This window comes from Cygnus atratus, chromosome 1, assembly GCF_013377495.2.
Source record: "Cygnus atratus isolate AKBS03 ecotype Queensland, Australia chromosome 1, CAtr_DNAZoo_HiC_assembly, whole genome shotgun sequence".
NCBI lineage: Eukaryota > Metazoa > Chordata > Aves > Anseriformes > Anatidae > Cygnus > Cygnus atratus.
In genome coordinates this window covers 14,324,287-14,351,585 of record NC_066362.1, presented here as the reverse complement: position 1 = coordinate 14,351,585, position 27,299 = coordinate 14,324,287, and the positions used below count along the sequence as shown (strand labels likewise).

Below are 27,299 nucleotides of genomic sequence, written 5' to 3'. Positions count from 1 at the left end.
CAGACGATAGTGGAGGTCTTTATTAATGATTCTACGAAATAATTCTTTATTAGAATAAGCTGCCACAAAGTTTACAGCATCACAGTGCGGAGCACACCCCTCAATAACAATAATAATTAATAAACAACAAGCAAAGCGGAGCCCAACAGGCTGCCACCGAGGGGCCGACCAGGCAGCAGGCACCGACCCCTCGCCTCGCCTCAGGTGCGCTCCCGCCGCCACCTGCCGCCGCCCCGCCCCCGCCTTTCCGGCCCCGGCCCCGCCGCCAGCGCCTGCGCCTGCGCACTGGGTGTCGGCGCGGAGCGGGGCGGGGCGGGGCGGGGGTGCCGCTGCTGCCGGCCGGTGCCCGGTGTAGGGACGCGGCAGGGGCAGGGCAGGGCAAGGCAGGGCGCGGCGGAGCGGCGAAGCGGCGAAGCGGCGAAGACCCGGGTTCGAGTCCGGCCGGAGCGTGCGGCGCGGGGCGATGAACTCGCGCAAAGGTACCGCAGCGGGAGATGGGTTTTTTGGGGGGGGGTGGGTGGCAGGGCAGCCGCTGCTAACGCCGTCTCACGGTTGTTCTTCTCTCCTCCCCGCAGTGCTGGCCCTGCAGGCCCGCAGGCGGCGGCCCAAGCAGCCGGCGGCGGCGGGCAGGAGGGACAAGCCGCCCCACAAGAAGTGAGTACGGGGACCCCCCGTTCCCTGCCTCCTCCCACCGTTCGGCTGCGCCCCGTAACGGCCATCGCGGCGCCGCCCCGTCCCCTCAGCCCCGTCCCCAGCCCCTCCGCGGCTCCGGGCCCGGCCTGTCCTTGTCGCCCAGCCCTCCGGGGGCCGAGCCCTCCCGGGGCACCGCCGCCGCCGCCTGGCTCTTTCCGAGCCCCCCCCGGCGGTGCCCTTCCTCCTGCCGTGCCTTGTGTTCCGCCATCTGCCCCGCACCGCCCGGCTGCGAGCAGCCCCCTGCCTGCCCCTGCCGCCTCCTCACGGCACCTTCCCTCGCTCCAGCCGGGTCCAGCCGCCCTGGGCTGTCCGTGTTTTATTTAATTTAAGTGCCTGTTGCGGGTACTGACCGAAATCGTCGTGTTTTGCCCTCCTGTCTTCGCGTTCTCCATCCGTTCTCGCTCTCCGATACCTGTTTTTAAGCTCATGCATGTCTCTGTCGTGCTCCCGCTTGGGCAGCTCTTTCCTAGGAGCCCTTCCTGGGATAAGGCAGCTTTGGAGTTTTCCCTGGTTTAGTTTTGCTCCTCACAGTGTTACGTGCTTCTTGCGCTAACTCGAACTGCGTTTGGTTCAGTGAGATCTTACTGGTGGCTTAGGAAGCGTGACCTAGCCTCTCGGCTTTGTGTCTGTCCCTTGGGGGTCCTACTTTGTTCCACCGGGCAAACATGCGTCCCGATGCCCCGCGCTCCCCTCTTGTCCTGATTGCCCCATCTTTAGACCAGGGGAGCTGGATGTAACCGGTGAGCACGTGTAAGTGATGGGATAAAGGTATGGCTACGTGTTACAGAAAATAACGTAGCTAGATATAATCGATAAGCATGTGTATGTGATGGGGTAAAGGTATGGCTACGTGTTATTGAAAGTAATTCAAGGGGAAGGTCCTTTTCTTTTTGATTTCTATAGGAAGAAATAAAAGCCTCCACCAGATCCTGGTATTAATTTACTTTTTTTAGTTACCATAAGTGAGCTTCCTTTCTCCTTGTGAGACAGGTGGAACCAGTGCAGGATGAAATTCTGTGGCAGTGGTCATCAGGCTTTAACAGTTAAAAGTCGTCTGCACCCTGTTCTGCTACTGCTCTTTTTTCCAGTGTTGTACAGATGCCATGTTACGCTTGTGGTTGCATGAAGTTGGAATTATTGCAATGGAAATAAATCTTGGGCACAACATATACAATATGATTGGGTTGGTTCTATTGTTTCCTGAAATCTTTCTGAAAGTCAGTTTGTAACGTTACGTGGTTTTGTTTTACCACTTTGAAAACAGAAACACGTCAAATTTTACAGGAACTCTAGGTTCCTATAAAAACCTCTAGGTTTTTGTAGCTTTCGTAGAGTCTTAACCAGCAAATTATTAATAGCTTTTTGTTCTAGTTAGATCATAGTGTTTGATGATTACTATTACATTTTTTTTAAACCAGGGCTGCAGTGGGATGTCTTGCTGAATGAGTCTGTCAAAAGTTTCCTTTCACAGACTCTCTCAGTAAGCACAGAGCTGGTACTCTTTTTCAGTTTGAAGAAACTGGCCACCGTTAAGTCAGGGCGCGCAGTCAGGAGCTGGCCATTTGCCATACTGAGTCGGCATTTCCAGATGCAGTGGCCCAATCTGTTCAGTTGCCTCGGGAAACGGTGGTTTTGCTGTGGTAGACATCGGAGCCGTCATTTCTTTTCTGCTGTGTTTGCTTTCTTTTCTCTTCAAACCACATGTGTGGTATTGAGACCTCCTACTCCGTTTTATGCTTCTTGGGAAACTCCTTGCAAGATTTAAAGTCTCCCTGTATAGAGTGAAATACGTGGTTTAGGCGCCCAATGTAAAGCGAATGGTGAGCATTATTTCAGAAAAGAAATCTCATCAGAAGTGTCTGTTTTTTCCAGTTCTTATCCTTTCTTTTAATCCAGCTGTTACAGCACATACCAGTGTGTTAGAGCTGTAGCGTGTCTGTGGCGCGCATCATGTGAATGAAAATGTTGATATCTGGGGGGCAGAAATTCTGTAACGTAACTCCCAAGTAGTGAATTACTTAATTGTGACTCAATTTTGAATCCAAAACTGCTTTTTTTTTTTTTTTAACGCTCTTCTCTGTTGGGTTGTAGCTTTATAGAGCAACTTCCATTGTTGCTGGTAACAATGTGCTTCAAAGGAACTGCAGGATTCCTCTTCTAGAATTGGCTGGGAGAGCTACATGGCATTGTAACTTACTTGCAGGCTTTTGTTTGAATAGTATTAGGATGATGACACAAGAAGAAGAAGAAATTACAGTGCTCTTTGACGCTGAATAGCTTTTTGTCTGTTATGACCTTGATTGCCATGGAAGGCTGCGAGATCAATCCTGGGCCTGCTCAGCGTTGACCCCCTTAAGTCAGTGATGAGAACTGGTGGAGGTGAATCCGGATTACTTTGGTAATAGGTGGGAAAAACAAGAAAGTAGAAGGTAAATGACTCATGTTCTGAAGCGAAAACACTTTGTCTTGGATCAAGACTATATCTAAAATTGTATGTAATAATAAAATATAGTTGGTATGGCCTCACTTCGCATTCAGTCACCCAGACTACTGAAAAAGAATAATATTTCGCTATTTAAAAACAGTGGTTAACATTTGCTTTTGGTAGTAATAGATGGACTCTCATGCAGCGTGTACAAGCCGTTTATGTATTTTCTGAGTCAGGCAGAAGATTAATGAAAATGGTTAGTTCCGGTCCTCTGTGAATTATTTCTCCTTAAAAGTGAGATCTGCGTTGAGAGAGGTCTGTGAAGTAGCATTTTCAACAAATGCCCATGTTCAGAGGTAAACTCGCTTACAGATAGGCAAGCTTGTTTATTGTCCTTTATTTAGCACTGGTAGAGCCCAGTTCAGTAAGAGGTGCCCTGAGGTATGGCGAAGTTTTGCATTCAGCTGAATGATAAGCTCTTCTTTTTAGTCAGACTAGTATTGGCTTCAGCTAGAACAAATCTCTGTCTTAAAGCTGAGCAAAATAAAAACAAGGCATGTGTAAATGAATATGACAGAAGCCATATGCAATAAGATGTTTGTATATTAAACATTTACTCTAAATTTCTACCCAAAGTTAAAGGATAGAGTTTTGCATGTAAAAGATCCAGTTGATAACATGTGGCTTATGGATGTATGGAGAGAGGATTGATTAATGTGTTGAATACTTCAGTGCAAATCACAGAATCTTTTAGGTTGGAAAAGACCTTTAAGATTACCCAGTCCAACCATCAAATGCCTAAGTCCAGAGACTAAGATCACCTTTTCAGTTTTCTTGTAGAGTGAGTTTTTGGTTTTGTCTTTAATCAATACTTCTGGACAGGTCATGATGACCATGTGATACTTCTTTAAAGTGGTGAGGAATACGTATCTTAGATAACTTGGGAAGTGCCAGATTTCTCTACTGCGCACTTCTTTATAACTAGCTTCTTGGGGCCATTAGGTATGGCACAGCTGTCAAGTTTTTTGGATATATGACATCGTTGTTGTACCTTAGTGCCTGAAAATGATCCACTGCTTTTGCTTGTCAATGTTTCTCTAGCACAGTGCTTTTCAACCCTCTCTTAATGAGAGTCACTCTTTGAGGAGAAAATACCCATCTTGCACAGTGTTATGGTGACTGTCATTGGCTTAATTTATTTTTTGCTTGCAGAACTTTTGAAAACCCTCTAAGCTTATTTTTTTTTTTTTTCTCAAGGGTATGTATATGGGAAATGTTTTATTTGCTTTTTTTCTGTTTGTATATCCTAGATATCTATCCTATCCTAGGGTGGATCAATTTAAGAAGTCCACTCTCAGTATCGGATTGGGGTATTTACTCAAAATGTGATGTTGATGGGATTGCTACTCTTGCCTCCTTTCTCAATAACCTTTTGTCTTCTTGCTAAGAATATTTTAGTCGGAGGTTTATTTTCCTATTTCTGTCAAATTTTCTTAAGATTTTATTAAGCTGTGTGTACCACAAGGCTACAGCTGTCTTACCTTGGTTATTTGCCCACTCAGTGTACGTAGGCTTCAGGTGCTTAACATTGTACCCTCTTAAAGAGTACAACATAGAGAAGGATTCAGCTGAGAGAAACAAAGTTGATTTTAGTAGTATAGAGATAATACTAACAATTCTTTTGTAAAGAAGTAAATAATTGCATGTATTGATTACAGAAATTTAAGTAGGAGTTGTGACATGCTTGAGCTTAAATGCCTGAGTCAGACTAATGTTCACCTTTGTAATGTCATAATAAAACAGCTAGCAAAGACTTCTGTGGAATCCAAGAGAATCTGAAGTAAATTTCAGTGTAATGTAGCATGTGTGTGTTACTAGGTGTGTTCATTCATTTTGACGTATGGCAGCTCCTGGCGTCATATAGTAAGAAAATATCACATAGCTCTAATCAACCTAATTTCTGAAATGGAAATGGCTCTAGAATTTCTAATATGCCGCTAAGGTCTCCTTGCAGATTTGTATACTGACAGTCGTTATTGTCTGTGAACCTGTAGGTATTTTTCCTGAGCCCTAGGTGAAGGCTGGAGGGAGCAGAGTCCCTCCTACTTTAAGTGAAGAGCGGGTTCAAGACCACCTGATGAAACTGGACAGGTACAAGTCTATGGGGCCTGATGCCATGCATCCAGGGTCCTGAGGGAACTTGCTGATGGAGCTGCCAAGCCTCTCTCCGTCATACTTAAAAAGTCCTGGCAGTCAGGTGAAGTCCCTGGTGACAGGAAAAGGGGAAACATCACTCCCATTTTAAAAAGGGTAGAAAGGAGGATCCGGGGAACTGCAGACTGGTGAGCCTCACCTGTGTGCCTGGAAAGATCCTGGAACAGATCCTCCTGGAAGCAATGCAAGGCACGTACAGGACAAGGAGGTGACCTGAGACAGCCAGCACAGCTTCACCAAGGGCAAATCCTGCCTGACCAGTCTGGTGGCCTTCTGTGATGGAGTGACCGCATCAGTTGACGAGGGAAGACCATTTACCTAGAGCAATGTCATCTACCTGGACTTCTGCAAGGCCTTTGACACAGTCCCACATGACATCCCGATCGCCAAAATGGAGAGGGATGGTTTTGAAGGGTGGAACATCTGGTGGATAAGGAATTGGCTTGAAGGTTGCATCCAGAGAATGGTGGTCAATGGCTCTGTGTCCAGGTGGAGGCTGGTAACAAGCTTTGTCCCTCAGGGGTCTGTCCTGGGACCAGTGCTGTTTGGTATCTTTATCAACGATGTAGACAGTCGTATTGAGTGCAACCTCAGCAAGTTTTCAGATGACAGCAAGCTGAGTGGTGCAGTCGATACCCCCGGAAGGAAGGGATGCCATCCAGAGGGACCTGGGCAAGCTTGAGAAGTGGGTCTACATGAACCTAATGAGGTTCAGCAAGTCCAAGTGCAAGGTGCTGCACCTGGGTCGGGGCAATCTCAGACATGAGCACAGACTGGGAGAAGAACTCACTGAGAGCAGCCCTGCAGAGAAGGACTCGGGGGTTCTGGTGGACAAAAAGCTTGACACGAGCCAGCAGTGCGTGCTTGCAGCCCAGAAGGCCAACTGCGTCCTGGGCTGCACCAACAGAGGGGTGGCCAGCAGGGGAGGGAGGGCATCGTGCCCCTCTGCTCTGCCCTTGTGAGGCCCCACCTGGAGCCCTGTGTTCAGGTCTGGGGCCCACAGGACAGGAAGGATGTGGAGCTGTTACAGTGTGTCCAGAGGAAGGCCATGAAGATGATCAGAGGGCTGGAGCACCTCCTGTGAAGAAAATCTGAGAGCTGGGGATGTTCAGCCTGAAGAGAAGGCTCTGGGGAGACCTCATTGCACCTTTTCAATACTTAAAGGAGACTTATAAAAAAGATGGAGAGCAACTTTTTGATCAGTGAGATAATGACAGGACAAGGGGGAATGGTTTTAAACTAAATGAAAGGAGGTTTAGATTAGAGGTTAGGAGGAAATTCTTCACTCAGAGGGTGGTGAGGCCCTGGCACAGGCTGCCCAGAGAAGCTGTGGATGCCCCATCCCTGGAGGTGTTCAAGGCCAGGCTGGATGGGGCTTTGGGCAACCTGGTCTGGTGGGAGGTGTCCCTGCCCATGGCAGGGGGTTGGAATTGGGTGGTCTTTAAGGTTTCTTCTAACCCAAACCATTCTGTGATTGTCATATAAGCACATCTATTATCAAAGAATTACCTGATCATAAAAATCTGTCAAGATTCATGCCTTTCTGAAGAGGCAATGACTGCAGAAACCATCCCAGCACTTTAACCTCATTTGTAGTAATTGTATTTGATGAAATAACATTGTATAACAGTCTTCTTATAGAAAAATGAAGTTCAGCACAATACTATTGAACAAGAGTGCCTTGGTTGGGGAGGGAAAATGACTGCATTTTGTGTTTCAGATCATATTGAGATGAGCTATTGGGCTGTTATTTCATGATAAAGGACAGGGCCGCTTGTTCTGCAGTGCATTTTTGTTTTGTTTAACTTGTTCTTCTCTAACTACGGAGCAGGATGGTAATAAATTTTGTGGACAAGGCCTGGGTGTGGAATTTGAAATATAAACATGTCTCTCTTCCTTTCGTTATCAAAATAAGGACAGACTGTAAGTTATTGGCTTTTTTTTTTTTTTTAAACTACAATTTGAAGATATATATTGGAAATCTTTACTGAATAAATGAGAATGTCAGAGTGTATAATAAATTTGATTTGGTTTGACAAAAATAATGTGATTTGGTCCAGTGTTTAGTTTTGGATAACCTGATTGAATTCACACATGTTAACATGAAAGAAAGAATTCCTTTACTACTTAGCTTCTTGATCGTGTCCTATATATCCTTTTTGACCATTATGAAGATTTAGTATGTGGGGAGGGAAAAAAGACTGGAGGGTGCACAAACGATTCTTTTTGGTAGCTGTAGATTATCAAGACCAAGGACAGAAGTAAAACCTGGAAAGAAACCCGTTCTCACAGCTGTGCTAGATATCCTACTTCTTTGTTGCTGTCTTACAGTGTGACTTTTCTCAGGTAAAGCTAGTGTTCAGTCTCAAGCATTGTCTGTAGTATTTTGTGACGTAGAAGTAAATGTGTCTAGCAAGGCTAGAAATTCCATGAAAGCAGTAGAAGTGTGGAATGATGAGAACCTTATATCAAAGCATCGCATTAGATTGAACTATCTCTGTTTCCTCACGTAGAGAAGAACTGCTGGTCCTGCAGAGGAACAAACACAATACCTTGGTAACTTTATTAGTTATCCTGAAGAGACTTAAGATTTCGTATTTAAAAACTGATTTTTGTTTTAAATTCCGTTCCTGTTTTTCAAGGATTGGAGTCTTCAGTATTGCCATCTTTTCATGGGAGAAGCTAGAGGCAGCGCAGACGACTTCTCCGTTAACTAATGAACTGTAGGGCAGTAGTGGAAGCCGCACACGCTCCTTGTAAGCACACGGCTATTCTGAGGGTGTTCACAGAGTGCCGATCTGTTTGTCTTCTTATGGTCCATAATAAAAGAGTAAATCCATATCTCTACTGAAAATGAAAACGGTTTGGTCTCTGGCAGTAATTGCTTAAGACGGACAATGAGCTTTAGGCAGTAAACCTTATCTAGCTTCCTTTTCCTGCTTTGTCTTGTGAAAATACTACTAGATTTTAAAATCATCTACTGTATGGTGTGTGTGTGTATGTTCACACACCCACACCCATATATATGTACACATAACTTTTACATTCTATATACATTATTATTTTAATCCTTTGAAGGAAGCCTGGATCTAAATATGTGAGGAAGACTAGAAAGTTGATGTGTCAGGATATTACAGAAGTATTTTAATGCTTCCTCATGTGCATTTGTTATGCTTAAGCAAAATAATCATTTTGTACTATGGCCACCGTGACAGCTAAGTTGTGTTTTTAAGAGCAGCCTCTATCAGGGAGTTCCCATGCACGTAGGTGTTTGCTGGGTGGATTCTGTTAGCTGATCAAAGGCTACCTGTATACCTCTAAGGCTTCCTATAGAGAATGACCTTGCACCTGCAAAGTTTGAGGTAGTCCTGTATCTGCCCATCAATTGTGATGTGTTCAGGGACTGTAAGAGAATGTAAATGCTAACTTAAAACTTACTGTCAGGTGCCCCTTTGCTTGTTGGCATAGGCCTGCGCAAGAAAAGCTCTTACAAGAAAACTTTGCCCTTGAAGGACGCTTCTGTGCAGTACCTCCTCATTTTGTAATGCTCTCAAGCTTTCTCAGATTCTTCACTGTTCAGAAATAAACAGTGAGTCCAGTCTATTGATAGAGGTGTCTTCTTCCACAGGATTGGGGGGGATCATCTGAAATATGATTTTGTGCTTTTCTTAACCATTGTGTATAGCTGTGAGATCATGAAAAGTCTTTGTTTTTCCATATCTAACATAATTCTGACACTAGCTTGAGACAGGCTTTACGTGACATGTCACATTGTATTGAGAGAAATGCTGTGGAAAAGAGCTGGTCAATTAAAATTGTTCTGTTTGGTTTTGTACAGCTTTGAGGGCAGTTGCTTTCTGTCTTGAATGGTGTGATATGAAACAAAGATAATAATTTGAATTCAGAATTTAAGAACTGTATCAAAAGTGTCAGCATGCCTTTTTTTTTGGTCTCGGAATGATTCACTGAAGACTGTCAGAGAAGGTCGTGTTAATTTTTAATAGCTTTTAAAAAGGGCTAGGAAAGATTCAGAAGGATAGTACCCCAAGTTATGCCAGTATCTAAGGAAAGCAAGTGAGGTGGTCTCAGTCCTGTACAGAAAAAAGGGATGGGATGGTTAATGAAAGTATTGTTATACGGCAGTTAGACTGGTAATCATTTCCTTTTCTGATTACTCTTGTTGTAATTGTGCCCAGCTCTTATCTTTGTAATCTAGCCTGTATTCTAATAATCAATAACTAATTCTATTCTAATTTACTACTGGGACTTTGGATTGGGGCCTTATTTTGTTAGACGTTTTAAAAACATTTTAAAGGGTACTAAGATTTGAAGCAACAAAAAAATTGCCTTTCCACCTGTCTTTACAGTTCCCAGTATTCAGACCTTTAAAATAATGTTGGCTTTCATATATTTAAAGTGATAACCCTTGCTTCCTGGTTTTCCTGTCTGTACTCTCATTTTCATGACCCTTACCCTTGCTTTCTCATTTCTCCCTTTTAATCTGTTCAACAGTCGTGTTACAGCACGCTGTAAGAGGGGTGGTGCTGTTTAAAGTCAGCAGAGCTTTGGGAGTATTCTTCCTCCTGTGCCCCCTTCTCTACCCCAGTAGTAGCTCCTCTTTTAGGATGAGCTCCCTTTGTGGGACCTATTGGATTTGAGTGGACTTCTGATCATATGCAGAATATATGTGGAGAAATGGCTGGAGAGAAGCGTGGTGTAATAAAGCACACGTTACAGGGTGTAATTGCAGCAATTTCTATCTGCTGGAGCAGATAGAAAAAGCCTCTGTGTTTAATGGAAGACATTGCATAAGCTTTTGGGCTGAAAAAGATGGTCTATTAAGTTTCAAAGTGAACTTCTGTAAATATAGAAACTTTTTTGACTTGTGTGTACCGTTTTAAATTCAGGCTACGCATTTGGAAATCCTATGATGAAAGCAGTGCATAAAGTTAAATACCACACGTTTTGGTTTTGTCCGCCAAACCAGCTGGCATATTTTTGGCTTTGATCTCAGAGTCCTGCGTAATGAAGTCATGTTCTGGGCAGTCTCTTTGAGTGTTAATGCCAAAGACGACCTATCTTGAACCTTTTGGTTAAAGACAAACCACAGAACAGACCTCTGTGAGATAATGTTTCTTGATAGTATTGGTGCCTTGCTGTTTTTCCTCGGCTAAGGTTGGTCAATTAAAAGTCAGTAATTTAAATGGAGGAGACTGAAAGCATCAAGGGCTTCAGTTGCCTTGAGCTATTGTCAATGCTTTGTTTGCAGGTTTTGAAAAATGGAAGGGAGAGCTCCATAGTTAAAGGTCAATTATATTTTCCTAGCCCTGAGGAAAAAGGTTTAATATCTCTGTTCTTGTAGGGATAAGAGCCAGAACTAAGTACAATACCTCTATCTTAAATTCTGATATTGAAATCAGTTGTTTACTAATTTTCAAATTGTTCTACAATGATATTTTTCTTGTATTCATGGGTCTAAAGAAAATTCTCTCTTGGGGCTCTTTTTCTTAATTGATCTGTTTCTTCAATTTCTCTTCCCTCACCACAGTAACTCTCCTGTTTGGTTGTTCACTTGTCTGCTTGCTGCCTTCCGCTGCTGCTCACCTCTATGTGTTGTTATTCTATCTTTGTAGGCTGAGCTGCATACAGGGGTTCGTACCAAGCACTTATAGAAGAGCTTCCTAGGTAGTTGCTCTGAGCTTGCAGATGCATGTGACTGCATTCTGTGACCGGCTGCCTGTGAGCTTGCGGTAAGAGGAGGAAATGCATAATTGAGCTGTGCTTTCAAGGGGGTGCATGCAGTCCGGAGAGCAGGATGGGTCCTTCCGCTTCCAGCAGGCTTAAGAAAGAAACAGCTATTTGCTGTACAGAGCTGCTTTTGATTCAGGACTTCCCCGCCTAGGCGTTTGTGAAAGCAAAATTCAGACTGGTGTAAAATTCTGAATTCCTTCTGAGCGACTTCAGAAGCTTAGGCTTTGGTCTGGATTTGTCCTGCTGAACTGTGGGCAGGGAGCCAGGCTGGGCCCGGGCTGTCATTCAACAGGGGACTGTGAAAGTGCCCTAAGACTGCAGGTTTTATTTCTCCCTCCTGCCAGAGTAGGAGTAGCCAGCGGTCACTTACTGACTTTGGCATGGGACGTTCGGACAGTTTGAGGTCATGCATCTGGCAGAAAGAGAACTGAATCCATGAAGATAATAAGGCAAAATAAGCAAAATAATTTACTACAGTCCAGGTAGAAAGTAATTGAAAGAATGCCAGTTAAGTGCAGCTAAGGCTGTAGGTAAGTAAGGTACACAGCAAAACAACTTTATTTAAACAAGACAAATGAAACAAAATACTATACGCTAACATGAATGAACTTGTATTTATGTCTGCTTTACAGGAGGCTAGTGATGCAGGACCTCGTAACTGTGATGAACAGAAGGTGATTTTGTTGTAGGGAGTGAGCTGTATGCTGGTGACGGAGTGGTGGAGTAGCTGGAGAAGTGATCATTATCACAGTCGAGCACGTTAAGCATTAGCGGCCTCAAAAGATTATTTGTCTTTGTGGATTGCAATTCCATGGTACTTGGAAGGAGCATTGTGTTAGAGTTCTTACTGACTTGACCGACTGTGCAGGGAGCTTTAGTCACAGCTGAGAAGGAAAAGTATGTGGGTGGAAGAATTCTGCAAATTAAGTATAACAAGGTGTAATTCTGAATGATTGTTAAACTCTACAGAGGAGGGCTGTTTCTGGGAACGCAGACAGACACTGCAAGTAGAGAAACAATTCTTAATCCTGAACAGAGCAAAATGTCTGGTTCACGATATAACTGTTGAAAAGCACTAATGTGAGAGGAGGCTGATTTAAAAATAAATGGGTAAAAATGGTGGAGACATTTAAGAACAATTTAAATATTCATACTAAGAAAACCCCTGAGTGGATGAGCTTGGCACAGCTTATTTTTTGGCACAGCCATTGAAATGTTTGAGAGCTAATCATAAGTCTAAAATTATGCTACTATGTAAATAGTTCTTTATATTTGTGCTCATGTTACATGGTTCTCATCTTACCATCTCAAAAATGATGTTGTAGAACAAGAAATTGCTCGAAGGAGGAGACAGTAAAGGAGATCAGGGATATTAGACAGCTTCATTTATGACCAGTGCTTTTCAAACCTGTAAAGATGGTTAAGCAATATCTTGTAGATGTGCCTGAAAAATCATAACTGGTACAGAAAGTGAATAATGAATAACTTGCCATTTTTCATTACAAAACAATGGTACACAGAGATGACTTTAATGCAAAAATATTTTTTATGCAGTACAAACAGCAGAATGTGTCTGCCATATGTTGTAGAGGCCAAATTATAAATGAAATTAAGAAGGATAAGGCTGGATATTAGAACCATCAGTAGTTTTTAAGGGTATTATAGCATAGGTGCAGTTTGACTTCCCAAGGGTTTGCTGAAACACAGCCACGTAATTTTTTCCTAATATAGAGTAATCCACTTCTATACTTATCTCTAAACATATGTTTGTCACCTAGTGGTATGATACTGGCCTAGATAGGTATTTGATCTGAATTAGTGTGGCAGCTCTTAGATTTTTAAGACCTCCTCAGAAGACAACTTGTAACATCTTCCAGTACCTGTAAGCCTGACCACTGTCCATAAACCTAGACCCAGAAGAGGCTGGAGTGACCAACACATGCTGCTCAGTTTTGCAACTCCTTCCTGCTTACAGGAAGTTAGCTAAATCATACTCTACATTGAATGAGTAGAATGTGTTTGAGAAGAGCATTTGTAAACCCAGGTACACAAAGGTAAAGAAGAAGGGGCTGGCAGGCATGCCTTAGCCAAGGAGTACAAAATACTGAAGGACTGGGACTGCCCGAAATGCTGCTTTTGCCATACAATCAATGCCAACCGCAGCTCTGAGTTTGATGCCAAGGTGAGATTGGGAGCTAAAATCATCAACATCAAGTGTTTGGGTTTTTGCCTCTTGCTGTGAACAACTAGCTCTGTTTTAAAGCTTTGGTTCTCCTGCTTATGTAGTAGCTCAGTAATTCACTCACCTGCGAAATAAGAGTTAAGATGCTTGAGGAATTTCAATCTTGTTATTTCAGCCTGCCTTGTGCAAATGTCAATCACAGGATTATAGGCTGTGCTAGGCTTTGGTCTCAGGGAAGGACAATAGCTTTATATCTTTTCTGCTGAATAATCAAGAGCAAAAGACCGATGGAGTTAGAGGACAAGTGATTAAAAGGGAAGCTTTGCTCTCAAGTTTTTCTAATATGCAAGTATCAACTTGCTGGTTGACTGAGGCCATGTAACTCTGAGTTACAAAACGGAGGCGGTGATTTGGTCAGACTGAGGCTGTTTAGATTATTAAAATGATTTTTTTCTTCTTAGCTGCACAGTCACACAATTCAGCATTTTCATGAAACAGGGAGCCCTGAGGAAATCAGAAATGTAAACTTCTTTCAAGTTCCCTTTCCTGGTGTCACAAAGCACAGTATGACAGACCTCCAGTTGCCAGAATCTCTTCTCAGGTGAATGCTTTAAAATCGTAGCAGTGTCAGGGAAACTTGAAAAAGAGCAGAAGCTTCACAATACTATTATGAGATCTAGGTCAAAAGAATAGGGATCATCTTTACAGATAATAGTATCTAAAAACATTTTACTCTTGTGCCCTTGTTTTTTTAAGGCAGTCTGTTGCTTGGGGCTACCTGTCTTGCATATTAGTAGCGCAGTGTTCCAGCATATGTTGTTTTCCAAGTCTCATGATACAGATCGTGGGCATTTAATCAAATTCCAGTTGAATGCTATTACAGCTTTACTTCTATTTTTTAATGTAAATTTAGAGATTTTCATATACTTGGTGTTTCACAGAAATGCTTGCTATGTATCAACTATCAATGTATGTATCAACTTGCTATGTATCAAGTCATGAATCGTGTCAACAATTTTGGCAAGATAACACACAGCAATTTTAGTAGATGCTTCCAGCACTATGCATTTTATAGAGTCACTCTTTAATCAGGGACTAGCAGTCATGGGAACTGCAAGCTTTGTGATGAACTCAGTGTTGCTGTTGTGGGTAGATGTAATCTGGGTGTGCTCACAGTCAAGGCTGGATGTGAAAATGCAATGTGTGAATATTCAGTTGCCTTAAAATGTGAGACAGAGCTCTAAAGAACAAGGCCAACGTTACCAATTTCTTTTAATTCACCAGATAACTACCTTGGTGTTCAATAGGGAATAGTTACTTTTAAGTATTGCAGTGTCACTGCTAAACCAAGTTGTGTCATTGTTCAGCATATCCAGCATCTAGAAACTAGGTTAAAACTATTCAGGAGACAGTCCTTGATTTTCCTCAGTTGTCTAAAACAGGTATTGTTGAGAATTGATTAGTTTATCATAGAATGTTCAACAAAGCTAGCAAAAGTTCTGCATGTTCTACAGGAAACACAGTGCAGAAAATCAAATGATTTCTCATGTTACTAATACTGAGAAATAGAAGTAGTATTTTCTTTAGGTTTTATTTTTGAGGCCAGAAAAGCCTGTTCTGTGTAATGAGAATGTTTGTCTGAGGAATGAAGATCGTGAGATAAAGTAAAAGTAGACCAGCTTCCCTTCCCCTGCCCTTGCACCTTCTCTGGGATTGCTGCTGATCTTAACCCTTGCCCTGTGCTTTGCAAGGCTGGTGAGAACAGAGTATTTTTTAATAGCTGCAATTAAAAGGAGCATTAAAATAAACCACAGCTTAGTATGTATATTGAAAGAAAACAGTTTTACTCTTGGACCCTTCCTGTTTTCATTGTAGTTTTTCCATATGGCAGTGTATGGTGTGTGGTACTCATGTTACAGACCACTGGTATTAAATGGGAATGTGGTTTGGATAGTAGAATTGAAAAGAATCAACAGGCTAAATGTATTTTGGGGATATTGCATTCAACCAAATGCTTTGTGTTAGTTTTGATTTGTCGTTTGAAATAAACATCCTTTTATGGAAAGCTTCATCTATCTTGGGAGGTGTCATAGGAGAATACGTGGCAATCTAAGATGGATCAGGTGTGGTGGGACATCCAGTTTTAAAGACACATAGTGCTGGCCGTTATGGCCAAAGGTGTCGAGTTAGAGACGAAGTATGAGTTGACACTACTGGTGAATTTGATAGAGAAGTTTTGGTTGTTAATTTTGATTCACCATTCTTTTTGGTAAACTGGGGGGTTCTTTCTCCCTGCTGGTCTGTGGGAACGTATGACCAACAGTCCCACAGCTGGCTTGTGGGCTTTGCTACTTCTCCTTTGCTTCTGTTTCAGTGTCACAATCCCCAGATGTTACTCACTTCCCTTGCAAGAAGGCCTTGAGCTTTCCGATTCATTTTGGTGCTTGCTGTGTGTGGACTGGTCTGTGCCTGCTGCCAGCTTCTCTGTCCTCAGGTTAGCCACCACTTGTGGCCATCCCACTAACTTGGTGGAGGGCCTGAAGACGTGTGCCTGAGCTGTCACAGGTTGCAGGAGAAACAAAGAAAATGAATGCTGGAAATGAACAACACACAAAATCAAAGTTCATGCTTTGAAGTCAATAAGTATGCAGTTTTGGAGCAATATAAAAAATAATGACAACTTTTTTTTTATAAAAGTGGAAGTTAGTTCTCTGATATTTCTTGTTTTTTAGGACAGCTTGCTAAATACTAACGTGGTGTGACTGATCGTAGGAAACATGTAAATTAAATACCTTCTGATGTTGTAACTAAGTTCATTAACACCACAGCAAACCAAATGTTTAAAGTTGTTTTTTTTTTTGACTCTACTTCTTGCAAGAACTTAAGAAAAAAAGGCAGAACCAGAACAGATAGGACGTTTGGTTGTTCTACCATACTATCAAGACCTGATGGAGAAAATGCAAAAAACGCTTGCGCTGTTAGTTTATTCAGAGTGTTTTTAAGACAGCACTATGCAAGGGCAATGGAACTGAATGTGTGCCAGCTTCTTCCTAATTAGAGTTCACACCCCTGAGGTATTGACTTGAATTGAAACTGCACATGGTTTAAATTAGTGTCTTAAACTCTGAACTGTGGTGCATCAGGAGCTGGCATGTCTGATTTAGCAATGATCGCTGTGGAGCAGGAAGATGAGTTGATAACTAATGCTGAGAGGCTGCTTCTCAAAGCTCCTACTCAGATTTTGTTCCACAGCAATGTTTGTGTCAGTGCCATGAATTTTATATCAGTAATAAAGCAGCTGTTTGAAAATAGCAGGAATGAAGTGTGTGATCTTGGTGTTTCAGGAACTGTAGAGAAATTGGTCCTCTCAGTTTTTTGCCTAATAATATCACCTTTTTTTGTGGGTTAGCTTCCTGGGGTGTGCTCATCAAAGCATGACAATGTTATAAGCAAGTGAAGTATAAAGAAGCAAGCTGCCTTGTTTCTGTTTAAGATGATAGTAATTTCCTTCAAACTGCATTACCATAGATAATATGGAATTAAAACTTAATCAGGAATTAGAAGCACCTTCACCCCGTTTCCTGAAATAGAATTTAATTTCTGCCTTTTATCAGCAGCAATGGAGAACAGGAAAGCCCAGATTTACTGAAAATACATTTATGCCTAGAATATCAGAATAACAAGTGAATGTGTTTATAATGACATTTCCCTATCTAAGCAGCTCTACGTCGATATGGTTGGGGCATTTGGAAGAAGGAAATAGAAGAGGCTGAGTGAGGGGACCAGTACTGTAGCAGAAAAGTGTGATTTGCAATGTAGTATTTCGGTAACGGAGAAGAAATGCGTACACTCCAATTGCTGTGAGCAAACACCCCAAAGGCTGAAACATTTTTGTGAAAATTGGATACTGGGAATTAGTGAGGTGAAGAGAGCATGTCTGCGTGTGTGTGTATATAAACAAAATTGCTTGCTATCCCCTTTCCTAGTAATACATTGTCCATTTTATTTAGGGGACAGTAAATGAACTGTATTCTGAACTCGGTCTTTTCTTTATGGAGTCTCTATGGAGTCTGTGAGGGAGCAAACCCAGTTGGGGCTCCCATATGCCAGCTATGTTCTTTTCAGCCTGAAGTTCTTCCATGTGCATCTCCCATGTTTGCAGCGTGGTCCTCACCCACCAGCTGCTGAGGTACTGTAGCTCTGTAGCAGCTACGTGTCTCCCCTCAGAGAAAACAGCTACTAGTGCGTCCATCTATATCCCCTCACCTTCCAAATCTGAGAGCCTCTTCTCACCACTTCATTGCATCCAGGTTTCAAATGGGTTGCTTGAATTTGTTACACTTCAGATTTTATTATGAACAGAAGGAATGATCCCTGTTTGCGGAGTCAGGAATTTGTTCTCAGTCTAGTGAAAGACTTATCAGTGCAATCAAAGAATTATTAGTGGTCAAATTACAGTGATAGTAATTTGTATGTTTTCTGTACAGTCAAAATGGTAAATGTACAAGCTTTGCAGTCTCTGCTCTCCCTCTGCCCACCCTTCCAAGGTGGGTGGCTTTATCTGTCAGGAGGGAAGGATATGGCCAGTCACCAGCATCCTGAGCCCTCCACTGGCATCATCAGGGTGATGCTGATGTTTGTAGTTTCTTCCTCTTCGCTCTACTTGGGTCATTTTTATGTGTTTGCCAATGCATTCTACAGTTTGGTCTTTCTTCACTGTCTTGCAAATCCATGTTACAATCCATGTTAATCTATCCAGATTTACTCTATAGTGGTGTGTAGTATAGCAGGTGAGTTGTTGGTAGCTCTGGGCCTCTATCATCATGTGTGTTTCTAGTCCTCTACAGTTGTTCCATGTCTTTACCCCCTTATGCTGCTTTTTATTCCAGCATATTAAGTAGTTTATTTAACACAAAATAACTGCTGTTTATTGGTGTGTTAGTTACAGATACACATATAACAATAACTGTTGTACCGCATGATTGTACAAAGCCAAGCTACAGCTGAAACGTAGCAGGTAGAAGTCATTTGATCAGTAGGCTGTTGCTGCTGAATACTAAAACAAATCTTCAGGCAGGCCAAGGCAAGTGCAGACAAATCCTGGTAAGTCCTGATACCTGCGTTTGGAGCTGAACTCAAAGCCAGTGGCCCAGTACAAAGACAGCACCATGTTTACTGGGCTATGCAGGCTTGCTTTGTGTGGTCTGTAGTGAGGAGTAATCACTGCTCTTTGTTCAGCTAACCTCAATGCAAATTTACTGAATTCATAAAACTGCTGCCATGCTCTGACCCTTGCTGCAGCTCAGGTGATTTCAAAGCTTGCAAGAGGCAGCCAGGAAGTGACAAGGCATAAATTTAGTGCTAATCTGGTGATGCCTAAATAAAATGACATCCTGGATCTTTTTCCAGGGGAATGGATGTCCTTGGAATTCAAAAGATGGTGCTTAGATCAGCACGTCTGAGGGAATATTTTCAAGTAGCTCTCCTACTATAAGTAGCAACGGTATCAGAGAAGGGGGTTCTCTCTGTACATTTGAAAAATGTTAAGGGGACCTGTTTTGAGTTAAAATTCAAATACAAACTTTTTTATTTTTTATTTACAGAAAGCCTATAGGCCTTTAACAATTTCATTAACATCTTAAAAATGGTTTCAGTGCTAGGAATTGCAGTAGTAGATAGTGGGAAAGTTCTCATTTGCAAAATGGCTCTGTAAAGATCTCTTAAGGCTAAATCTTGTTAAAGTAGCATCTTAATGTTGGTGGTTTGCAGAGCTGCTTTTGGTTTTGTTTGTTTAACATGTTTATTCAAGATTTCATTAGAAAAATTGTTATTTCTTCTCAAAAGAACTCTTGCCTGCCATCGTAAAGGAAGCTCAAGAGGCTTTTATGTTTAAATAGACAAAGCTATGTAGCATTGCGTATCGAATAGAAATTTTATCTGAAATAGTTGAAAAGCCTTGAAAGCGTTTGCAAGGCCTGATCTTTCTCCATTATAGAAATACTGTCTGTGTTCTAAAGTAGATTAAAAAATATGCCAGGAAATAATGGAGAGACCTTACAAGTATTTTAGAGTATTTTTGCTTAAAACATCTGGTCTATATATCTGTTCAAAGTTTGAGGAAAAAAGAATTATCTTTTCTTTCCTGACAATGACATCAGTAGCGTTTTTGTATGAAATGTATAAAACGTATAATAATTCTTGTCTTTGTATTCCATATATTTGTGTGCAAATATATATATAAAGGATATATATGAGACATGCTCTAATAACACCAATTAGTTAAAGGTTAAAGCAGGTAATACAGATGAAGGACAGTGACTGTGAAGTGGATAATTAAGTGTTATCACACATTTCAGAGGGCTGCGTAGATTAGAGGAGTTATACGAAATGCTTTGGTTCGACAGGCACTTTCATCCCATACCATGTGTGTCTCTCCACCACAGTAGCCTTGTCTCTCTTTTGCATTTGCTGTGGTTACGCCTCTCTACTCACCATCACAAATCCCAGGTCCGTTCAGTTCTCTTCCCATAATACCTACCAAAATAATTCCCATAATACCTCCCATAATTCCCACTCATACCTTAATACCTTTGCTCTCTCCTCTTCTTCAGTGGGCCCTCTTCAATAAACATGGGTGTTCCTTGTCTCTCAAGCGTACCTAGCGCAATACTGAACCTCCCTTGCTGAAGTCGATGGCCACCTGCATGAAGATCTGAGCTTCCCCTGTAGCTACGACCTGAGTCTGTGTGATGTGCCGGCTGGGCAGGAAGAGCAGCGCTCGTGGGGACTGGCTTGGCGTTTGACCTGGGCTGGTTGCCCAGCTAGTGCCTGGCCCTCAGCAGCTGGACAAGCTGGGCTCTCCCTGACTTCCCCTCTGTGAGGTACTGGTAGGGATTTTTCTTCTTCCCTGCTTTTTCATAAAACTTGTAGAAACTTAGTAGCCCTGATGATTCCATGCAGTTTTTAAAATGTTTGAACTAGTGATTATGATTTAGGGGAGGAAAGGAAAGGTGGTGGTGGGGGGTTGGAGAGACATGTGAGAATTACATAGGCATGATACTCTTTTAACCATGGAATCACAGAATATCCCAGTTGGTACCCACAAGGATCATTAAGTCCAACCCCTGGCTCCACCCAGGACCACCCCAAAATCAGACCGTGTGTCTGAGAGCGCTGTCCAAATGCTCCTTGAACTCCGGCAGCTCGGTGCTGTGCCCACTGCCCTGGGGAGCCTGTCCCAGTGCCCGACCACCCTCTGGGTGCAGAACCTTTCCCTAACACCCAGCCTGACCCTCCCCTGTCCCAGCTCCATGCCGTTCCCTCGGGTCCTGTCGCTGTCCCCAGAGAGCAGAGCTCAGCGCCTGCCCCTCCGCTCCCCTCGTGAGGGAGCTGCAGGCCGCCATGAGGCCTCCCCTTGGCCTGCTCTGCTCTGGGCTGAACAAACCCAGGGACCTCAGCTGCTCCACACATTCTTGCCCTCTAGGCCCTTCACCATCTTTGTAGTCCTCCTTTGGACGCTCTCTAATAGTTTCATGTCCTTACACTGTGGCTCCCCAAACTGCACACAGTACTGGAGGTGAGGCCTCACCATTGCAGAGCAGAGTGGGACAATCCCTTCCCTCGCCCAGCTGGCAGTGCTGTGCCTGATGCTCCCCAGGGTACAGTTGGCCCTTTTGGCTCTTGTTTAAGTGTCAAGATTAAAAAAAAATGGGGAAAAAATAGTGATTTTAAAAGCAAACTGTTGGTTGAAAATAATTGCTTGTTCAAATTCAATATCTCAATGTCCAAGCGGAGATCAGTGATGAGTGGCATTTCTCATGGATCGGTATTGTGACTGGTGCTGTTTAACATCTTTGTCAGCAGCATGGGCAGTGGGATTGAGTGCACCCTCACCAAGTTTGCCGATGGCGCCAAGCTGTGTGGTACGGCTGACACGCAGGAGGGAAGGGATGGCATCCAGAGGGACCTGGGCAGGCCTGAGAGGTGGGCCTGTGCGAGCCTCATGAGGGTCAACAAGGCCAAGGGCAAGGTCCTGCAGCTGGGCCGGGGCAATCCCAAGCACAAACACAGGCTGGGTGGAGAATGGATTGAGAGCAGCCCTGAGGAGAAGGACCTGGGGGTGTTGGTTGATGAGAAGCTCAACGTGAGCCAGCAATGTGTGCTTGCAGCCCAGGAAGCCAACTGTGTCCTGGGCTGCATCACCAGAAGTGTGGCCAGCAGGGTGAGGGAGGTGATTGTGCCCCTCTGCTCTGCTCTCATGAGACCCCACCTGGAGCCCTGCATTCAGCTCTGGGGCCTCAGCACAAGAAGGACATGGATGTTTTAGAATGACTCCGGAGGAGACCCATGAGGATGATCACAGGACTGGAGCACCTCTCCTGCAAAGACAGGCTGAGGGTGTTGGGGTTGTTCAGCCTGGAGAAGGCTCTGGAGAGACCTTACAGTGGCCTTCCAGTGCCTAAAAAAGCTGGGAGGGACTCTTTTTCAGGGGGTGTAGGGATAGGAGAAGGGGGAATAGAAGATATCTAAGGATATCTTCCTTACATATAAGGAAGAAATCCTTTACTGTGAGGCTGGTGAGGCAGTGGAACAGGTTGGATGGGGCTTTGAGCAACCTGGTCTGGTGGGAGGTGTCCCTGCCCATGGCAGAGGGGATTGGAACTGCGTGATCTTTAAGGTCCCTTCCAACCTAAACCATTCTATGATTATAATTTATTTATTTTTTCCTGTATGCTGGCTTTATTTCCAAGAATACTAAAATAACAACCACTAAACAGTTTGGAAACAATATTACAAATTTTTGATTGGAATGTAATTCATACTTTTTTTTGTCTATTAGCCTCTAGAAATAAGTACAAACGAGCAGAAGGGATTAAAGTGACATATGGTCTTGTCAATCAGCTGTTCCTAGTGCTGCATAATAAGCATCTGGGTTTCCAATAGATACTGAAGGGGATGTAATCTGACCAAAGAACAGAGCTGTCTCTAACTGTAGGACTCTCTTATGTGTATATGTTGGTTTGGATCAGAATGAAATAGCAATGGAAAAACTGCATAAATACTAGAAACTTCTTGTCTTTTTTCTTTAACTACTAAGCCAAACTTGCTATCAGAAATGTTTTGAAAGTAGTTTTGCTCTTATATTAGATAAAACAGGGCTTGTTCTGCATTTTATTTCCTATATTTAGGGTACTTAGCTTTGCTGTTACAGCAAGAAGATCTATAGTAAACCGAAGACAGGATAGATGGGAAATATGTTCCTGTTCTCTTTTTTGTATTCAAGAAATTGAAAGGAATAACTTCTAAAAATAGATGTAGTAACTGTATTTTTTCCTTGAAATCATGTGTTTGGAACGGGTTTGGGAAATTGCTCAACATTGGGTTATTACATAATGTAAACCAAATTATTTGATGTCTTATTCTGCCCATGGAAATAATTTTATTTTAAGAAGAATTTACTATCTTAGGCTTAATTATATAAGTAGTCCTTGTCCATTTCCTTTGTTTTGGATAGAGAGGAATATTAGATTTTTCTATACTGGGGAAAAAAATACTTGATTGGTTTTCGCAAGCTTGCTCTAGATGTTGATGTTTTCATGCTGGCTTTTGTGATTATTCAGTACTGTTGAAACAAACCACTAGGTGGCAATATCAATTTAAAAGATTCCAAAAAGTGCAATTAAAGTTTTCATCAAAAATAGAACACCAAGCAGTAGGTTTCATTCAAGTGAAAACATGAAACTTTCTCATGTGTAAAATTGTCCTGATCTAGAAAGGAGCTGTTCTGCACAAACTGGCCTGGGTGAGACTTGATGGAGAACAGTTCTGTGGAGTTGCTTGGCTGCAGAGGAAGCATTGTTTTCACTTTCATGTTTGCAATACATATTGCACATTTGAAAAATGGAGTTACTACCATACTACTTTCTGATGCAACTTATTTTAGCCTGACAGTTAGAATTTATTGGGGTTGTGTCAGTGCTACTTGAAAAATAAGTTGTTACTGCTGTGATTGTAATGCTGATTTGAAACTAGTCGGTGTAAAATGAGTATGGATTTACTGACTGGCTGTGGATGAACTTACCAAATATCGAATGTGTCTGGTATAAATAGGCACTTGTTAGTGGATGTGCTGATATCTTTGGTTTAGGTGCTACTGGATCTGTAACATAGTATGGTTTTTCTGTGAGATAAAGACTCAAGAGGCTTGTCGTTGCACAGCTTGCAAATGCAGTCTCTTTCTGCACAGCATCACACATACAGAAACCATATCCTTATGTCACAGGACCTGTCTTATCAGGGGTATCTCGTCCCTTTATTTAGGTATGTATATTTAGCACATTTATTGAAGATGCTGTTGTTAATGTTCCTGTGTGGTAGCTGTTTAAGTTTATATCACAGTCCTGCTTGGGTTGTTACTTTGGGACTGCATGTAGTAAAATTGCTGATGTGCAGACAGTGACATTTCCACTTGAGTGCTGTTCTGCTGCCCTCCTACCTGCCTGCTCCGTTCTGCCTGTACCATTCCACGTGGAGTTTTCCAGCATCTATGTAGGATGCTGTTCTCTTGTTTACATTTAACTTGTGTGATAGCCTGTCCCTCTTCATGGTATCTCTATTTCTTTGGGATTTATTCCAAATGCTTGTGCTATCACCAATGGGTAAGTTGCTTGCCCTGTTGTGGTTCTCAGGTATTTTTGAAAAGGTAGTGCTTTCTATTGCTTTAATTCTTGGCCTTTATTTGGTTAGGTTTTATCATCACATCAGGCAGTGGCCAGAGGAACTAATTTATCTTGGAGTGATTTGTATTTTGACTTGCTGTGTATTTTTTTTCACAGAAGAAACTTTGCCCTGTTTACTGGGTATTAGGGTGTTGCAGTGACTTTGCTTATCAGTCCTTATGTCGTGAACCTTCTGCAGAAGTATTTCTGGTATGGATGATGCATTCCCATAAAGTACTATTTTTCAAGTGCTGCTGGAAATGCCTACTTTGATGCTGTGTCCAGATGACCCTACCATAAATTGCTTGTTGGAGAAATTGAGTGCTGCTTCTTAAAATAAGTGGTAGTGTTCCCATAAGTTCCAATGCTTAGGTACGTGAGGTTTAGGCAAGTACATATCATGCTTTTTTTCCCTGTTATCATTTTTACAGGTTTGATTAACTTCAGCTCCTTCATGTTTTTTTTAATAAGTGATCATATCATACATGGTGTTATTGTCAATGTAGCTTGATTCCATGCATGCACTTACCTCTGTACATGTAGGTAGTTTAACCTTGCAATATTACTGTAGACATTTAAGCACTACTGGAACAGGAGGGGATATTTCCAAAACTTTATTCTGTAGTAAAATCTACTTCTGTAGAGTCCACTGCTGTTTAGAGTGTTTATTGTTTACTAAATCATAATTTATATATGAAACCCTCAGAGGACGTGCAGAAAATACTTCATGGATGTGGTCTGTCTTGGGCATAAGGAGCAGTAGAGCCACATCAATTCTGTATCTAGGGTAATCGAGCAGGGAATGTGAACGTGAAAATTCACTTAGATGGGGGCATGAGCCAAAATATGTTGGGAAATGCTGTTAAGGGTTTTAGTCCTGTGCTGACCCAGAGTCCAATGCTGTCTTTGTTTTCCTCTTCCTTGTATTCACTGTTGTGTTTTCCTACAGGTGATGTATCTGCGTATGTCTGAGATGCTCTGAGATGTTGAGATGTTTGAGTTGTTAGTGAAAGGCAGAAACTTAGATGTAGTTTCAGTCATTGTGCCAGTTTTGAGTTCTGGTGGTATTTCTTCTCTATAAAGAAATGTCTGTAAAAGGTGCCCTTTTTCTCAGGGTGTATTGTAGCCAAAAATAATGCTGTGTCATTTCTGATTAACGGCTTTTCTTCCAGGTGCAGCATGTACTTTGCACGGCGTGTGTCCATGCCCTCGTGGCATTCCTGTTCTGAATGCTGTGCTTTGTGTGCATCTATCTTTCGGAGCACTGGAAGGTTCGTGCTATGAATATCACGGTGGCTGCATTACCACAGGCTTACTGTGTTTGAGCCTGCCCAAATGCTTCTCCTTTAACGCTTTTCTGTAATTTGTACCTTGCTGTTTTTCCCCTTACCTCTTCAGGTAGTTGCTGCCCAGCTGCGTATGCAACACTATAGAAAGATAGGACCACAGACTAAAGGTGGTTTGCTTGTTCTTTTTTTTTCTGATGCTTAAATGGTCCTTCAGTTTTCATTTGCTTCTGAGGGACCCCATTAAGACTCACTCCTGAATGCCCTTGTTCCTGTAAAAGTAAGGTCTTTTGTTAATGACTTCAGCTGGGTTATTCACTAAGCAGGTCCCTGGTCACAATTGTGTCTGTGAAAGCATTTTTTTCTTTGAAAAGGAGAATCCTTATAGGTAAAAGCAAAACAAACCCAACCAGACAAAAAAAAAAAAAGCAATAGACAGACTGCTTAAACTGCCAGCCTCAGGAAGTATCCTGTCAGGACCGGTGCTCTGTAGATACCCCTGTGTTTTTGTCCAAAGCACATCAGAAAGTGGGAGGTTTTGTGGGATGTCTATTTACTTGTCTGCCTCACGTCCTGCAAACATTAGCTCTATTAGCTTCTTCCATTTTATCTGATTTAATTATTTTTTTTCCAGTACTTTGCAGTTTAAAGCCTATAGGCTGGCCACATTTAGTATCTTTTTCCATGAAAATATCAAGTTTATTTTCCCTTCTGTTTCTTGAGAACATAATGAATTCTGTTGATGTGCCCTGGGTTTCTGGCTCCCACTGCTCCAGAAGAACAGTACCCGGTTTAGCGTCTAGTAGCAGTGCAGCCTGGGGAGCAGGGGCTGCAGGCTGCTTTTATGGTAAGGGAGATGCGGGTTTCTGAAGAGGGGAAAACCTCATGGAGGCGATCCCCTACAGCGGGAGAGGTTCAACATTCGATATGCGCTGTCTCTAACCAGAAGTGCTTAGAATAGTTAACAGCTTCTTCCTGTAACTTACTTTTTGTCTTCAGGAAGTGCAACCAGTATGTGTGTGTTTGTAAACCCTGGAAAATAAAAAGTCCTTGTGAATGAATCAGTATGTTCCCGTGGTTCCTTCAGTGTGATCTGACAGACTGTGAAAAATGATTTGCAGGGAGTTGCAGAACTACGAGAAGCAAGGAGTTGGCAGTAAGTGCTGGTGGTGGTCTGAGAAACTTGGAGGGATGACAGGAGTCTCGGCTCCAAAATCTTCAGTCCATCATGACCTGTGTGGATTTCAGCTCTTCTTCAGTACTGCATGCTTTTGAGAAACAGGACCGACAAAGCTGGACTATATTTTTGGTAGCTGCAGTACAAAAACATTCCTTTGTGTGTAGTAGAGCTATTTTCCTTACTCGCTTTTCCTTTGTAAAAGAACAGCAAATGCAGTGCAGTTTGGCTGCAGGGAGTTATATGACTCATTTAGTAAGTACCGAACACAAAGAAAAATAGTCTTTCTATTGTATTACAGTTTTCTCTTGTATGTTTCTATTGTCTCAGATTTTAATAGGGAAATTAGCCAAGTAGCCTAGGCCTGAAGTGTTGTTTTGAAAGATAACTGAGTCATACGCTACAAAATCTGGGTGCTCCCATTAAATTCAAACCTCTTTCCATTTGTGTTCAAGTGTGTGTTTGTGTTTACAGAGTAAGCGTTGAATTTCACTCGTTTCTATTGCAACAAAAGGTGACTGCTCTGTCAGACGTGAATGAAGTTTGAGGCTAAGGGGCTATATAAATGATAGACAATGTCTACAGGGTTAAAAATGAAATTTTAACTGTTGAGACAGCCAGTTACCTGTGCTATGAATAAGTTGAGCATATCGACAAATTCAAATGGTGAAGAAAAGTCAGTTCCACCCCCCACAAAAAGTCTTTTTCTTATGTTACTCTTTAGTGCATTTTTTTTAAATCATGAATTGATTGGTGTTTAAGCTTCCCACAAGTGTCTGGGAATCCCGCGGGAAGAAGTGCGGCACAGCCCATCAGTTTGTGTTACCTCTCAACTGGAAGCTTGCGTTGA

The 27,299-nt window shown here is 42.4% G+C and overlaps 1 protein-coding gene and 1 long non-coding RNA gene across 11 annotated transcripts in view; both read left to right on the top strand.

Annotated features, from left to right (window-relative positions):
* The window catches only part of SRPK2 (SRSF protein kinase 2), a 148,978-nt gene that overhangs the window by 4,136 nt on the left and 117,543 nt on the right, over positions 1-27,299 (top strand). For 6 of the 10 annotated variants that reach the window (XM_035549593.2, XM_035549591.2, XM_035549600.2 and 3 more), the window contains exon 3: positions 576-654. The exons of 1 other annotated variant lie outside the window; for it this stretch is intronic. Coding sequence is in view for 5 of the 9 variants with exons in the window: in XM_035549591.2 (XP_035405484.1) it covers positions 576-654 (79 nt within the window). In the remaining 4 variants the exon portion in view is untranslated. Of the gene's footprint in view, positions 1-290; positions 480-575; positions 655-27,299 lie in introns of those variants that run through there. 3 more of the 10 variants (XM_035549594.2, XM_035549596.2, XM_035549597.2) reach the window with 1 other exon arrangement.
* LOC118249532 (uncharacterized) lies at positions 19,930-26,890 on the top strand. Its single transcript, XR_004779118.2, has 3 exons — positions 19,930-20,149; positions 25,159-25,257; positions 26,394-26,890. It is a non-coding gene; the product is annotated as an uncharacterized LOC118249532 (long non-coding RNA).